The sequence below is a fragment of the Mugil cephalus genome, chromosome 5 (assembly GCF_022458985.1).
Source record: "Mugil cephalus isolate CIBA_MC_2020 chromosome 5, CIBA_Mcephalus_1.1, whole genome shotgun sequence".
Lineage (NCBI taxonomy): Eukaryota > Metazoa > Chordata > Actinopteri > Mugiliformes > Mugilidae > Mugil > Mugil cephalus.
In genome coordinates, this window is record NC_061774.1 from 17,560,595 (window position 1) to 17,577,583 (window position 16,989).

General features: G+C 42.7%; 1 protein-coding gene across 3 annotated transcripts; it reads left to right on the forward strand.

Moving 5' to 3' along the window:
• The first annotated feature begins 5,508 nt into the window (after positions 1–5,508).
• sncb (synuclein, beta) lies at positions 5,509–16,347 on the forward strand. 3 transcript variants are annotated; one of them, XM_047585695.1, is made up of 6 exons: positions 5,509–5,677; positions 6,730–6,863; positions 10,088–10,117; positions 10,378–10,463; positions 13,924–14,007; positions 15,498–16,347. In XM_047585695.1, exons 2-6 carry the CDS (start codon positions 6,743–6,745, stop codon positions 15,501–15,503), a joined length of 327 nt encoding a protein of 108 aa, XP_047441651.1. In that variant the 5' UTR covers positions 5,509–5,677; positions 6,730–6,742; the 3' UTR covers positions 15,504–16,347. The 3 variants fall into 3 exon arrangements, with proteins under 3 accessions (XP_047441651.1, XP_047441649.1, XP_047441650.1); XM_047585693.1 differs by having other exon boundaries at positions 15,541–16,347; XM_047585694.1 differs by having other exon boundaries at positions 5,513–5,677; positions 6,733–6,863; positions 15,541–16,347.
• The last annotated feature ends 642 nt before the right edge of the window (positions 16,348–16,989 follow it).

The window sequence follows — 16,989 nt, forward strand, 5'->3', positions numbered from 1 at the left end:
AAAGAAGATGGAGAATAGCTCTGGGCACTTTGCGTGTGCGATTTGCATAATGCCTTTAATTTTAGTACATCCGCTATTATACCCAAAGGATTGTTCAATCAGCAGCCTATAGACAGTGTTTGCAGTGTACACAGATGATAGAGGATCAGTAAAACAAATATGTTAACAACAAATGTTACATAAATTAACACACATTATCAAGAGCGTAGATGTGTTCTTAAGAGATATGGAGAGGTCACAGTGTGTAAGCAAAAAGCAAACAGACTGAAAATCCTCTCCAACAGCTGCAAACAGGGCACGCTATGACAGGGTTGCATTATGCGCGATGAAAACAGAAAACTCCTTCTGCTTGCTTCTCCTTCCATCTTGATTTAGAGTCTTGTCTTGAGCCATTTTGGATGTTCAACCTACTGGTCCTGGACATCAGGGACACAGAGCTGTGACTGTTCAGGATGATGACAGCAGCATCCTGCTAAGTCTAATAAGAAGCCACACACTCAGGCTCTGGAGGACTGTCACATACAGGTAAATATTTCATTCCGCGCAACCCTGGGTATATATTACACTGAATCGATTCATGTATGTCCTGAGTTGTTATGCTCCCTGGTTAGTGCTGTGAATAGCAATCGCACCCCCTTGAGCAGACAGACAGTCTCTGCTGCCACCTACAGGTGTTGGAGGCTGCTACGCTTTGCTGATTTATTCATCGTTCTTAAACACGTCTAGAATCAGCTCAAGTACCTGCAGCAACCACTCACCCTTGTTTTACCGCCGCACAGCTTATGGGCAAACTTAAGAATATGTATGGAATCTGATGCGGTAAATGTTCCCAGTCATTTATGACGGATTCAGGGGAGAACTAAAATTCACATGTGCGGTCCCACGCGGGCAGAGTTTTTTATTTTCCCTCAGCTCCAGAGGGCAGATGCAGTATGTATGCACATGCCAGGGGGGGAAATGACTTTCAATCTAAACAGCTGTAAATTTGAGCTGTGTGGCGACCTGGGCCCGTGTCAAGATTTTATAACTCAGATTGATTGGAATTATATAATGCTTGCTGTGACTGACTGACTCTGCTCAATGGATCTGTAAAAGGAAAAGCATGATGCAGGAGCTTAGGTCGTAAAGAAGCCGTGATAGATAAAGGCGGGTTCACTGGGGGCTGAAGGGACCGTCGCCAAGCGAGGCTGAGAAATCTGACTGTGCTAGCGTTTTTTGGAGCTGCACACGGGGAAGGTTTTATTCCACAATTTATTTCCCAGAATATAACACATGGTGAATCACCTTTATTTTTGGCCTGCTGGCTCGGTAGAGCTTGCACAGTCTACTTAAGCTGTCTGTGCCCTGCTACTCATTCACATTAAACTAGTGGGCACTAACCTGCGCGTACATGATGTTCTGCTGCAGACCAGTGAGCAAATACTCTGCGACATTTGGAGGTTAAGGAGCAGATATTGTTCAATTTTTACCATTCTGAATTCGAATAAACTGCAGTCAAGGATGAGCGTTGTTTTGTTCAAAGTGTTGTGTGCAAGTTAATGTAGTGTAGTAACAGCGTATTTGTTAAATGGATTGGAAAACCAAGGCTTCAAAAGCTGAACTATGGGCCCTTATTAGCAGCAAACAGCAAGCTCCTTAAATTCAAATAAGGCAAACCTACTGAGAGGAGACCTTACAGTGTGCTGTTCATTAAAAGGCTTAACTTTTGATTTTTAGAACTTTTCACCGAGGGGAGCCAATCAGGAACAAATCCGACTGATGTGTTTACTGGAATAACTCTGAGCAAAGCTGCATTACCATCCAGGCGAAGCAAGCAACTGCCCCAGGGAGGGGCCCCAGACCTCCAACGGCCTCAAAGGTACCAAGATTACTCCAGTTCAGTTTTGTACTTAATTGATTCAAATACAAATGTGTTTGAAATCCTCTCCATTGAAGCATAGTCATGTCAAATTCTCCACCATCCATCTTATTGTTCAAAGTTGTGTTTGTAGTAATGTTGTGTTAACAGAGACTCAGCAAACCTCAAGCAAACGTCTAAAGTGGCAGAAAATAGTCATTGTTACTGAAGCTCAATACATAATACATTCAGGTATCTTGTTTTGTGTGATGCACAGTTAAAACCCCAAAGGAGGATGACATTACTTTCGCATCTTAATCTTCCATTAATCGTTAAAGTAACTGATTGAAAATAATGAAACTAAAGTGCAGCGGCACGGCTAGAAGGGGGAAGAATACACAGTTTTTGCCACAGGACCTCAAAAGCCTGAAGTGTTTAAGAGGGTTAATGAGGGTTTAATTTTGTTCTGTGAATCTACAAAACATCTCATCAGTTGTACTACCTTATTTTACAGACGGGCAATTTGGGTGTCTTTTAATGTGGTGACAGGAGTTAACAGTCATTCTCCCACCTTCAGCTTGATCACAGATGTGAAATCTGTTAGCAGCGGCGGTCTGAGTGTCACTGTTAACATCACAGCACAAGCTGCACTGATTAGGCTTTTTTTTTATGTGACATGATTAAATAAACCTGAAAATCCTTCTTGAGGGAATTATTAGCACTGGAAGGAAAATCTGACAAGTCGGTATGAAATAACAGTTTCTGTCTGAAGTTAATAACCATTAAAGGATTTGAATGTGTGAGGGTGAGTCAGTTGGAGGGGAGAGGATGTTTTTTAAGTAAATATTAAGCACTGGCACACAATGTTAAAAGGAAGATATATGACTTGAAAGTCTCGCTACTTTTCAACAACTGGTTTCAAACATCCTATAGGGGCTTCTAAAAATGTACCTAGCAACAAATTTGACAACTTTTTGGCAACACAAGATGTTCTTTCCTTTCAGCAACGTCACGTCAACGTCTAGAGCAAATGACATGTTTCGCTTGTTGCACCCACTCAGTGCAAAACATATATACTTGCCAAGGCCGTGGTTGTGTTTTTAAGAGATGTTTCTTTCTTTCTTTCTTTCTTTCTTTCTTTCTTTCTTTCTTTCTTTCTTTCTTTCTTTCTTTTTTTCTTTCTTTCTTTCTGTCTTGTTGTAGCAATTAGGATGGTGACCAGGTCTTGGATGTGATGTGTTAAGTGAAGTCGGAGCCTTAAAAGGGACGTATATTGTACTTAGTGAAAAAGCTAAAAACAATAAAGTGTATTTCTGTGCTCTAAGTGAAAAACACAGCCTCAAGAATAAAAATATCTCCTTTGCTGATCTCTCATGGAGAAATTATTTCTTTGCATTTAACCCATCCGTTCACTCCTGGGGAGCGGTTTGGAGGGTAGATGCCCCTCAGTGGACATGGGGGTGGATGCAAACCTGTGGCCCTTTGGTCCCAAAGCCGCCTCTCTGACGACATATTATTACCATTATTAAACATTACATGAACAGCTCTTTGGGCCTAGGCGGAGATTTTTTATTAATATAGCACACAATGCAGTGATTGGTTTAAATTAAATATTCATGCGCAAACAAGCATCTCATTTTGACCAGGGACTCTGCCTACATTGAATTTAACTGAAATTAAGTTTGTTGTTGTCGCTGCTGCTGCTGTGTTATGAGTAATCGGTCAATCAGTTTGGTAATAATTCTTTGTATATTCCTAATACTAAATAAAAAAAAAATAGAAGTTCGTTTGAAGACTCAGTAGAACATATAATGTGGCCTTATGAACAAGTTTGCATTTGATTTGCAGTTTCACTGAAGGATGCTGAAAATACAAAACGAATAAGATGTTTTTCTCTCAATAGACCACAAGAGGGCAGATGTGTCTTACGAGTGCAGGCAGAGGATCAAGAATATGAATGAATTTGCTGCACCCTGATAGTTGTAAATTAAGTTCTCCTTCAGTGTCTTTATTGGAACTTGAAAGGGGATTTGTAGCTGCTTTAATTTGCACTATTTGCTGTAGGGCCGATAACTACTGGCTAAAGCGGATCAGCACCATGGACAGAGACATACTTCAGCACCATGGACAGAGACATACTTCAGCACCATGGATGGAAACATACTTCAGAACCATGGACAGCACTTGACTGTTGGTTCGTACTGGCCAAAGCAGAAATTTGTGGTAGCTCTAACATCCAAAGAGGTAACATGATATTAATGTAACGATGGGTTCCAAACCCACAGAGTCACACTGACCCATGATGAAAGTCAACCTCCCCTTTCTATTCCCCTCTCTTCATTGCAAGTCAACATGGCACAAAATGGCCAGATCTCTCCATGCCGGGGATGAAGCCACATCCTGCCCACTCATGCTCGTTGACACTGGGCGGGACGACTCAATGAGATGGAGCTATGTGGGATTTCCTCAGACTGGAGGGGGAAGATGGGGGAATTTCGCAATCACTCTGCCATTACACCAAGGATGGCGTCACTGTACCTACGTCAGACAGGGGGGTAAAGGGGGGAGGGATGGCGTTTAACCCTTATTGCCCGGTGCCGTAAATAAAGATTGTGAGAAGGTTTGTTAATCACTACGTGGTTTTAGTTTAGCCTCCATTAATCACCGTCACGGCCTGGAGAAACTCTCCATGACCGATCGGAGGTCGTCCTCTGTTCTGATTGGTTGACATGCATACATATATATACGCTCTACCCTTAAAATTAGGCTGTTATTATAGAAATATTTCAAATATTTTTTATAGAATATGTGAGAAGATTTTTTTGCGAGAGTCATTTTTTTGATAAACTTTCTGTACAAAAATTAATGTTAAGCATAGCCTTGTGAGGCTTAACGCAAAGTTGATCCACCCCCATCTGTCAGCAGAATGGTATCGCCTACATCGAGCTTGTGCCTGGTCGATGCAGTTATTATTGGCATATTACAGGTTTAAATGCCTTCCACGTATGACAGTGTGTTCTATGAGTGTTAATAAGGCTCAAATTAAATTGAAGTAACTTAAACTACAAAATATATGTACCCAAGATGGAGGTTGGATTGGGGAAAAAAAATGTTATATGATACCAGTTTTCAAGTGACAGTAAAGCATGCAGAGCTATGTATAACGCATTTTATTGCAGCGGATGAGCTTCATATTTAAAAACAAGACAAAACTAAAACAGGAAGGCTGGGGGGGGTGTAGCAGCCAAGTTAGATTCAAAATGGAGTCCACAAATGCCCACCAGTGAAGTAGGCCAAATAAAAAGTTCATTCGGTTAATATTTCATTCAATAGTAAGTGCACAAACGGGACACAACAACTGCACACGACCACATTTTAATAGTAATCACCGTCCTGTTGCATTTCTATAACATCCCCGTAGTCGCATTTCATCCTCATTACCAGAGTGTTTCGTAATCGACACGTACGTGCAGCAGAATAAAATGGGGGGAGGTGGGGTAACATGGCGTGGCTCTGTTAAACCCATTTTTCTCGCTGTAACGTTTGACATGTGGGCTGATCAATAGTGGATGGAGCCGGTGATGTGGAGAGAGGGGGTGGGGGGTGCGGAGGGGAGGGGTAACGAAGGGGGAGGGATTCGGAGAGGAGGTTTGTGGGGGTGGAGGGGGGGACGTGATAGTCTCAGCCGCACTGTGAAGGGGGCCGTCCCTGTTAGTGGAGATCAGCCCGCGGAAGGCCCACCTAGTGATCATTTGAAGATATCTCCCATTTAGGCGATAGTTTTGTCTCGACCGCGCGGCTCAACCATAAGGGGACAAGTCGAAGGCTATTTGTAAATAGGTAAGGATTTTATTGTTATTATTTTTTTTAATTCTTGCATTCATTTTATTTATCGTGTTTGGTATTTTGAAGCACATAGAGGTCACCACCATTTGATGACCATGCTCGTGAGCGTCGTCATTGGAAGGCGCTGGTTTGGAGGGTGCCTGAAATAACTCAACAACTCATACAAACGTCGCTTTGCGCGTGATTGCGTTCAGATCATTTTAATATCTACACAATCATAAAGGGACGCACGGCCGGGGAGTGCATGCAAATCGCCGCAAATGCATACATGTTACGGATGCTGGATGTTGCAGACTTGACTTGCACCATCCAGGATGGGACTCTGGAGGATTCGTGAGCAGTGCAAGGAGACAATTCGGGCTGTTGCTCTGCAGCTCGGTTCTGTTCCATCCTAGTGTTTTCCTGCCTGTGAGCGGACAGCCTCACCATCACTTGAACATAATTCGACGTTAAAGCCGTGATGCGTGCAGATATCATACTGTACATCGTGCTCCCCTTCCCCCCCTTCAGCCTGTAGCGTAATGTAGCTCCTATATTAAACGCCACCTTATAGTAGGATAGGATAGGCAGTGCGCTGACTTAAAATAAATAAAAGAAAAAGAAGGGCCTGGCGCAGTCCGGTCACCTGGCTGCCACCGAGAGTAGCATTACAGACGAGCAATAATTGATGAGCGCCTTTACGAATAACCATTTCATTGAAATCTTTGAATGCATGAATATTTCATGCATTCACGGGGATGTGAAAAGGGGGGATGAATGCATGAGTGAGCAGAAGGTTTTTTACTACAGCGTGATGGCTCGGCTGCAGCTGTCACGATCCTCCACAGGAGGCGGTGCTGTCTTCTTTTAACCCAACGTATGCTCTGATATTAGACTGAAATCCATAAAGGTTTATTAAAAATGTATAGAAGTAATGTGAAGAGGGAAAAAAGCACATCCCCTTATTAATAATGTGATATGTTTAAAGTCAAACATGAGTAAACTAAAAGCTACATTTGTACTGACAGCAGCGATGTCCACTGACAGTGTGGTCCATTTCTCCACAGTAGCTCGGCCAAGATGGATGTGTTTATGAAAGGTTTGTCTAAAGCGAAAGAGGGGATGGCTGTGGCCGCGGAAAAGACCAAGGAAGGAGTTGCAGTTGCGGCAGAAAAGACCAAGGAGGGAGTCATGTTTGTAGGTAAGATGATCACACACCGTCTCTTTGCAGGTTATTTCCATTCAAACCCTACACGAGCCATCTGTGACTGATAATGCTCCTGTCACATGCAGCTAAGGTGGAAGGGAGGGAGGGAATGTTTTATCATTCGCCTCATGCAGCTCACTGACACAAATGGTTAAATTATACAGCGTCTTCCCTTAGTGGGTGGATTAACAGCAGATTGCAAAACTGGTTTTCCTCTCACACGAGAAACAAACCTGCAGAAAGTTGTATAGTTAGGGAACAATATTACAATTAATCATAGGACTTGTTTTGTTAAAATGAAGCATATACGCATGTTAAGTGTAGAACCAAGCTCAGTTTTTTGGTAAATTAAATGTAGCTCGTTGCGGTAGTAGCATTACGATGAATCAGCCAGCCACCCATTCATCACAATCCACAGTTTTACTAATGCAGGTGGTCAAATATAGAGGTACTGCACCCGTCACATCGAAAGACGAGACCTAGCACAGGCTAGAGATTTGAGTCGATTGTTAGCAGTATAGATCCCTGTGGTTTTGTTATTCTGATAATGTGATGCAAGAAAATCTGGATGTCCTTGTGGCCTCTCGCCTGCCTCGACTGGGCTACGGGCCGGCGATGGGAACTGGCATGGGGGTGGGGCAGCAGGATGGTGGGAACAGCTCCGGCCACATGCATAGGACAGCAGCAGATTGTAAAACAGTCTCAGCCCTGTGATCAGCTCCTGGAGACAAATAGGCTAAAGGCCCGACCTTTTGTCCTTTTCTGTGTGAGATCATTTGTCTTCGCAGATATCTGCATCTCTTCATTCCTACCGGTTTAAATTAGCCAGATATGTACCTTTATGGTATCATCCCAATCTGCATCACTCGGTTTAGATTTAAACAAACAGCATGGAGGCAGACAGACACACGAACAAGAGCTAGCAAGCAGCTTGAAGAAATTGTCTCAGTCTTTTAAATATATTTTTAAAAAGACCAGTTTTCACATTCACTTAAGCTTCTGTTATGCTTCACTTGTAACAGCAGTGCTCTTCGTGATTTAATGGTCTGTGTTGTTCGGCAATACTTCAAAATTTATATGATATTTATTGTGAAATTATTCAATTTTAATGTTGTCTAAATAATTCATCTTAAAGCTCAATAGAGTCCAGTTCTTAACAAAATGAAGCGTCTACATTTCAAAGAGAGAGTTGTACAGTGTGTGTAACAGGCGACGACTTCTTCATTCTTTGTTTGCTTGTGTACAAAATGAAAATTTGTCATTATAATTCCACTGTGAAGTCTTCAGATTGCTTGCTTAGTTTAAGCCTCCAAGAACCACCAAGATTGAGTTTGTGCAGTTGTTTATGATGAAAAAAGTTGTAAATCCGTAGACTTGAGATACATAAGTAACTACATCATCAGCAAATGCGTACCGTACAAATGAATCAAATATGTTTGTAGCAAATAACTGCTTACATATTGTTCATGGTGACTCATAGTGACCCAGAGCAGAGGCAGCCAGGAATGTTATGTGTTGGTGAGTTGTTGAGCTGTTGTCAGAAGACACAGATTTCCAGTGGCACCCCCACTGTTCGTCGCACAGTCACCAACTCATACCATTGTTCCCCCAACTGTGTGTTTTGCACTCAAGAGATGTTGGGTATTCCACCAGCTACTGTCAGCTGTTTCTGCATTTCAGTGGAATCTCAGCACCCATTTAGCTCCGTGTCCCTGTCACTCATCGACGCTACCAAACATGTCAGGCTGTAGACAAAACACGCTTCGGCTTTTTATCCGTACATCCCTGAGGAGGGAAGGGATCATTTCCGTGGCATCGCTGTGCCTATGCGTGCTGCTTGTTGAGCGTGGTGGTGCCCTAGAAAGCTGTGCGTGATATGCTTGAAGGCCCTTCTTGGAGGAGGGGTGAGAGGGATCTGATAGGTCTGTGGCCCACCTTTTGACAGCTGCTGCTGCAGCAGACCACCCACCCACCCAGCTGAGCTGAGCAGTCGGCACGAGGGAGGCGAGGAGAGGCGGAAATGAGAAAACCTCGCTGCACAAGATGCCATTTAATGTCACCAATAACAAGCTGATTCATAGATCATCTGATTACCCTGTTATGACACAATGGAGCAGTGCGTTTACTTTGGTGCCTCCTTAATATCACACCCCATCTGCTACTTCCTATGGTTCAGTTTATTAAATTTTCGCGTTTGCTAATATTTGCCAACCAGTAGCTACAGCTCGACTTACTATTGATGCTTAAGTGCCAGTTATGGGGTAAATTTACATGTGACAATAGCATTATTTTGTTAATTCAGGTGCATCGGTCTTAAAACCCTGAGATATTTGTAGTCTGACATTTGTTTAACTTGTAAAAAGAGTGCACGCAATGAGGTTTTTCACTGTAAATCTATTACGCTTATTCATCACAGGATAACGTTACATATCACTCTCAGCCATTTTTTTTATTATAATATAATTTAACTATCAGAACTGTAGCGTCTTGCGCTGGCACCTCAATCTGTAGCAGCACAGTGCAATAGCTGCACTTCACCAAACCCGGAGCTCAGATGAAGGCATCCTTTAGATGTATGTTCTGCTTTGAGGCTCGCCTTTTGTGGAGAGAGCTCTGTACTTTATCGTTATTACGTTTCTTCTCGGTTTGTTTTCAAAGGCCCTCGGGGACCGATAAGTCATGTGACTACTGCACACTAGAGAGGACAACGGGCCTGGAGTGATCAGAACCAGTAGGCTCACAGTTGATTGCCCAAATAGCTTAATGGAATACGGTGGAGACCGATGAGATCTGCCAAAGTTCAGGGAACCGAACAATGCCTGTTTGTAGTATAAAACTCAAAGCTTAATAACTTGTGCAAGGAAGGGAGTGCTAGTCCGTGTTTGCTCTTTAGTAACTCATCACAGTAAAGATGAAGATGGAACTAGAGTAGAAAAGGCTGGATATTTCAATTAATGCAGCATTTTATCATTACAGCGTGCTGTACGGCATGGTTGCATGGGTATTTACCACTATATATTGTGTTTCAGTTTGGTAAATGGTTCAGAAATAGTGTATTTAAACAAATGACCCTCATTCTAAAGTGAATGGCAGCAGTGTCTTAATAACAGTTTCCAGAAAGAGTCAAGTTTCGTGACAAAAGCGTGAGATGTCTAACGGTTCACGATTTGCACAAAAATCTGCCCTTTTCTGACTAATTTCCTTTTTTCTTCACTCAGGTAACAAAGCCAAAGACAGCGTGGGCTCAGGTACGTTTTCCATCAGTTTTTTTCCAGTCTTAACATAGTTATTATTGCAGCTTAGTTCCATTAAAGCATCGAGACGGCCCTCCTTCTTGGAAAATGGCAAATTCATTTTGGCAGTGAGGGAGGGTGTGTGTTGCAGGGGGAATGCGTAAGTGGTCCTTATGTACAATAATCAATTGGGAAACAAAAGAGGACTACCATGCTTTTAATCTGTCTGCACAATCCGTTGAGATAATGGTGCATTTGTGTGTGTGCCTCTGCAGTGGCTGAGAAGACCACTGGAGCCATGGGGAACATCGCCGCTGCCACTGGCCTGGTGAAGAAGGACGAGTTCCCATCTGACATGAACGTATGTACTTTGCTTTATTGCAATCAGTGTCTGCATGATATAGTGGTTTCTCTTTACGCACACACACACAACTAAGGCAAGTCAGTAGGCTGTTTGTTATAATGAAATCATATTAGTGACTGACCCAGTGGAAAAATAAATACAATTAAGTGTTTTGCACGTTTGGACCTGGTGTTCCCACCTAGACCAGACCAGGCACCCCCACCCCACAGCAATGACACTCCTTGATGGCAGCAGCCATCCCCTGCAGGATGCAGCCTGACATAGACAAATGGTGTAGGAATTACTCAGAAAACATGAAAAACAGCACAAGGTGTTGATCTGGCCTCTAAATTCACTAGATCCCAAACTGATCAAGTATCTGTGGGATGCGCTGAATCAAGCCTGATCCACGGAGTCCCGTCCCCTCAACCCACAAGACCCAAAGAAACCCACTAACAACGTCCTGTTACCAGAAACCACAGGACACCCTCCGAATTCTCATATCCATTCCCTGATGTGTCAGAACTGTTTTGGAGGCACAAGGGAGACCTACACGATATTGGGAAAGTGGTCATAATGTTGTGGCTGATAACATTTACTAGAAGTCTAAGGTATGCATTGATGTAAGGAAAAAGACCATGCAACTAGAGTGAATAATAGACATTACCCAACAGATCTATAAAAAACACACATCTTTTATTCTTCTTGTTGAGAACAGGTTTCTTCTTCCTGTATTCCTGCCATTAATCATTACGTTACCATAAAGTTAAGCAACTCACAAGACACAGAACAATAAAGAACATGGTCCAAATCAAAGAAGCAAAAGTCAAATTATCTCAACTTCACCTATACGAGCATCAAACTCTGAAAGCACAGGATCCTGCATTTCCCATGACGCAGATGAAATTTCAGCCTCCACAGCTCGCACTTTGATTGTAACACAAGCTTTTTGTGGAAATTTAAGGTCCCAGACGTGAAGTAACCGGTCTTCAGCCTTTTTTTGAAAAATGCTGCGAGTTGTCTTCCAGAGCCAGAGAAGATATTATATAACAACCCGAGGGGCGCTCAGTAATAAAACTGAACTTCATGTGTGAAGTTAATGAACTGGCTACAAATTCTACCTGCATATATCTTCTAATAATGTGACAAGATATTGTTATTTGTGATTGATTCTTGATTTTTTTAAAATGGAAAAGGAAAGGGAAATTGAAATTGCTTCAAAGCCGAGCCCCGCTTACAGTTGGCAGTCATTTGTAGTCGTTAATGCCTGGACAGGATCGTGGCTGTAGTGGAGCCAGCTAATTTACAGCAGGGGTCAGTCGAATGAATCCTCGCGTCAGTCCAGAACTAGGCTGCATTTTATTCATATTCATGTTATTCCTCTGCTTTTGGCCCACATTGTTTTACCTGGACCATGATCACAGTTTGATTTAGACAGTCTGATTAAAAAAACATGAAAACTTAAAATTAAATCAATTAGTAAAATAATGATAAAAAATGAAAAGATCTTTCACATTTAATGAAAATATGACCTCGTTTTACTGTGGTGGATGAAAGCGGCCACAATAAGGTTTCACTATTGTGCTGATTTGTGACCTAAAGCATCTCTCTATGTCTCTAAAAGACATGACTTTTCCATTATGGAGCCCTGCCCCTCCGATGACCTCAGCGTCACCGCTTTCTGCCCCTGTTTGCCGTAGGAAAGGTTGTTGATGTGACGACGATACGAGAAGAAGAAGAACAGAATTTCTTTTAACGCGCTCTTTTTCTCGAGTGTTTCAGTGGCCTGGCCCTGCTCTTACAGCACGCTGACATTTTGTCTATCTCAGTCAGACCATCAGTGAAGCACTGAGGTCCTCATCCTGCCCTAAGCCTTCATCCGTCAGAGTCGCACCCTCTCCACTGACCCTCTGATCTAGTAAATCTGACAGCCTGCTCTAATGGGCTTCTCAACGGCGCTATATGGGTGATAAATCTCCTCATTTCAGCACCCTGACAACAGACTGTTAAAATCCTGACACTGCTATCAAACGTGCACGGCTACTTTTTGTTCAGCCAGGCCTGTACATCCTCTCTTTTGCAGATATCTAAAGGGAAGCTAATCAGCATTTAGCTCTATAGCACGGCACTTTTTTTCATACAGCAAAATATATTTCTCTTTTTCTTGTGCTACACAGTCTGAATTCGGATGTGTGACCAATCAGACACACAACTTGGCTTTCCCCTCTGCTGTAATCACATAAACAATCTTTCATGTTGACTCGTGCTCAGGCAATGATCCCTCTGATTAGGTGCGTCTTTGCGCTGGTTTCCCTTTGTGCAGCCTCTGAGGCCATGCTAATCGTGTTGGGTGGGCTTACAGCAATAACACTGGTTCAATATGGCACGGGGGATTAAGGCCCGTTCTTCTCTGACCTAATTGACTTCATTAGTATTGGGTTTAAAAATAAATGTGCGGTGACCCACTAGCTTTGTTTTCAGGGCTCGTAGTAGCAGGTGAAGCCACGATGGAGCTCTGTCTGCCTCAAAAAAAAGCTCACAGAACGTGAGACTGTGCGTTCGCAAATACTGTGGTCAAGCTATTAGATGTTCAGTGTCAGCGAAAGTCCCGCAAATATCAAAACCGGCAATCAACTGATTTTATTAACGAGAATTTCCTGTGTATCTAGAGTGCATAGAGCTTTGCTGCTGTCTGAGAAGTATTAGAAACACATCAGTCCTGTTAAAGTATACGCTCACTGTATTTTCAAACCTTACTCATAGTGAAATACTTACTCCTCTCTGACTGATGCGCACCGCAGCGAGCAGCTGTTTAAGGGAGTTATTGATGCCTTTTTGAAACTGAAAGCCATTTGGAAAACAATAAGAGTCAATGTGCTTTGGGCACAGTGGGTACTGACAGATTCATGCACTGTTGGTTTTGGACTTTTCTAGTTTCTGCCAGACTTATTATTACATCTGAGTCCCATCGCTCACTGTCAGATTTGCCGAGTGATAAATGTTCTGCAAGCTTTAAACAAGGCCGTGGCTTTACAGCCGTGCTAGCTGCTCTGCACAGTTACGGCTACAGTACTCTATACGTGCATTTTGAACTTGAATGCTAACGTCACACTTGCCACATGCTGATAAACAATGGTAATGTTAACGAGATTAAGTTAACCAGGTAAACACCATTCTAGTTTAGATTAATAGCCTGCTTACACTTGAGGATTAGCACCGAGCTAAGTACAGCTGAGTCTGATCAATATATTGCAAATGTGACGGTTGTGTTTGGTCATGATATTTGAGCAGCTTAAAGCCCATAAGTTTGTGTAAAAACACTTTCAGCCAACTAAAACTGTCAAATTCCATTTCACATAGTAGACATGTCGTTTCTTGGGCTTCCTGTTGAATCTGCATAGAATTATCTACATAACGTAAATAATGTGAATCTTCCTTCTCCTCATCTCTCTGTGTGTCCCTCTCACTGTCTCTGTAGCCTGAGGAGTACGGGCAGGAGGCCATGGAGGGCCAGGGAGAGGCAATGCTGGAGCCAGAAGGGGAGACATATGACGAGTCCCAGGTAATCAGAGTACATAACGCAATACGCATGCATGCAAATCATCATCACAAATCTGAGCATTTAAATTCACCTTTCAGGCGTCACTGCAGATTGTGTCTTTTTGCGTGCAATGTGATAGCTTGTAAAAAAAAAAGTCTCTGTAGTGCTGCAGGCAGGGATGAGTCCATTCATTACAGTAGCTCTCAGTATTCAAGAGCTCAGCCTGGTTATGCAGTTTAGTTATATTGCATTTCAATGGCACTCCGCACTTGCCCTCCACTTCTGTCCCACACAAACACTACAGCTCACAGTGATGTGCTTCGTCTTTTTTATTTTTCTGGAAATGAAATGAGAAGGCTCAACAAGCCAAGTGCCACAGAGTCTACATAGAGCACAGCAGATATAGCACCACCTACCTGCACCGAGCGTTGGGTGTGTGTCGGTGTGTGTGTGCGTGGAGGAAAGGATGCGAGTCTGACACAGATGGTTATTTTTGGAATTTGGCAGCAAGGGGCAAGACGCGCCGTGCAGAACGGAGCTTTGAAAATAGGTTTTAAGTAACTATCACAGTGCATGATAAAATATCACACAATGCCCAAAATTGTGTGACGATAGTAAACTGTACACAATAATTTAAAGGAGCTAGAGACAGTTATGTGATTAGCTAGAAACCTGTGATATTCTCATGGGGAAAAAAAAGAGTTTTCTGTAGATAAAATATGAGATTCTGCGTGATCTCTTATACAATTCAATTTATTCTGGGCCCATGCAAGGATTTTCCTCTAAAGCCTGCTCACAGCCTCCACCAGTGGAGCGCTGCATTAATGAGAGAAATGAGTAAAACTGAGATATTCCCTGAGATCCAAATTAAAAGTGAATCTCTCAGCGCCAGTAGCCTGTATCATCCTCATCCTCCTCCACCTCTTTCCTCCATCTCTCTCTCCCTCCTACTCCTCCGCATCTCCTTCCCCTCCCCCATCCCTCGCTACACCGTCGACGTGCGAGTTCTCTCTGAATGGGTGTGGTGATGACGCTCTCTGCCTCTGTGCATTGTGGGTAATGTCAGGGTCTCCCTGCATTGCTGTAAATGTGGAGTCCGAGTGCTGCAGCCAGCTCAGGCATCAACTGGAGATTAAAAAAGAAAGAAAAAAAAATCCCTCTCTGTCACACTTTTATGAACATATAGGATGAGTTAAGAACATTGGAGGCTGTGTTATTATTTTCACGATCACGTCCGTGGAGGAGGCAGGGCTACGGGGATACAGGAATGTGATCACGACGCGTCCTTGAAGTCGCTGCGGGCCTGTGCTGCCCTCTGCTGGCCGAAGAGACGCACTGAACCAGCAGAGGAGCTCAGCTGTGATGGAGTGACATCATTGCCTTCAGCCGAGAGCTATCATGAGCTCTCTGTCGTATAGTCTTCTTAAACGGATTAAAGCTGCATTTCCTGTGATTAAGTTTTAATTAAAGACTTACTTTTGAATTTAACCTGTAGCCTCTCTGTGCTGCAGAATTGACCTGCCTGCCTCTCAAAACGTGCTCTTCTCTTCCCAGGAGAGCCAGGACTACGAGCCGGAAGCATAAAGGCATCAGTCCAAGCCGCCATCCAACCAGCAGCACAATAATATTTCTAATAATAACAAGGACAAATGCTGAAACTATTACAATTATATCCCCGTTGCAAAAAACAACAAAAATACAAGCATTCCCACTGAAAAATGTTCTTCCTTCGAGACAAATCTTTTATTATTATATATTGTAAATGTCATGTTATTAATGTAATGTGTTGGGTGTAGGTATTTATTGAGATGTAGGATTTGCCCTATCGGTCTCATTTCCTTGATTCCCTCCCAATGAAATGAGACCGGAGCCGGGGCTTGTGACTTTGTACTTGTGTGTATCTGTATTTAGAAACGTGCAATAGATGTTCATCATCTTCCAATGAGACATTGGGAGTGGAAAAAATAAATATGACCGGTTGCAAGCAGATATGACTACAATAATATCCTCTTAAGTGTCGACAATGCCTGTTTGTGGGTTTTTTCTTTTTCTTTTTGCATTTCTTCGGAAATTAATTTGAAAACGTTTTTTGAAGTAAGAGTTTTTTACATTGTATCTTTATAGTTGCTTGTGAATCATTCCAGTAAACTCTCTGTTAGAAACGGACAGTATACATGTTTGTGTGTGCGCGTGTTTGTGTGTACTGAAGATTTTATCAAGTTAAAGTCAATATATTATGTCTTGGAATCATAATGGTTGTCAAATCAATATGTGCTTTAAATTGCAGGGCTTGTCAATATAAAGGTTTATGTGTTAAGCCAGACATACAAATCCTCTGTAAATAAAAAGTAAAAAAACAAACCTTTTGTTGTTGCTTAAACTGTGGGATTACATTTGAAATCCTTTGTACCCAATTCTCTGTCTTCTCCTGCGTGTGGCTCTAAATGATTTTCTATTATGCGTCTTTTTGCTCACTCTTGTCTGGGGATTTGATTGCAGGATGTGGAAAATCTGCTGATCAGGCTCTGGCCCTTGGCAGGTTGCTGCCATATTTGGGATTCCTGTCTGATCGCGCCTCTTTGGGTGGGTTTTGTTGTGGTTAATCCAGCTGGAACGTGCAGGCTCGGTGGTGCCGGGCTCAAATAGAGGGTATTAAACTGACGCTCCCTCTGCTCCGGAGCCAGACCGCTGTGTGGAAGCTGCAAGGACACAGACAGGAGTCATGGACTCATTCAAGAAGTCCTTTGAGGGCCTGAAAGGCACGAGCAACTCAGCCGCGAAAGGAGTCACAGAGACTACAGGTACAGATCCATAGCTTTACAATCCCACAGAGCCAGTGTCAGATCTAGTTGTAAAAGAAAAAAAAAAATAGAAAATGAAAACAGTCTTAGTTTATTTAGCTTGAGTTCAAGTGTCATAAAGCATATTTTATAGTATTTATCTAAGGTACTGTGATGTGTTTCCAGTGAAGGCAGCTCAAGACGCTGTGCAGCAGGTGGCAGA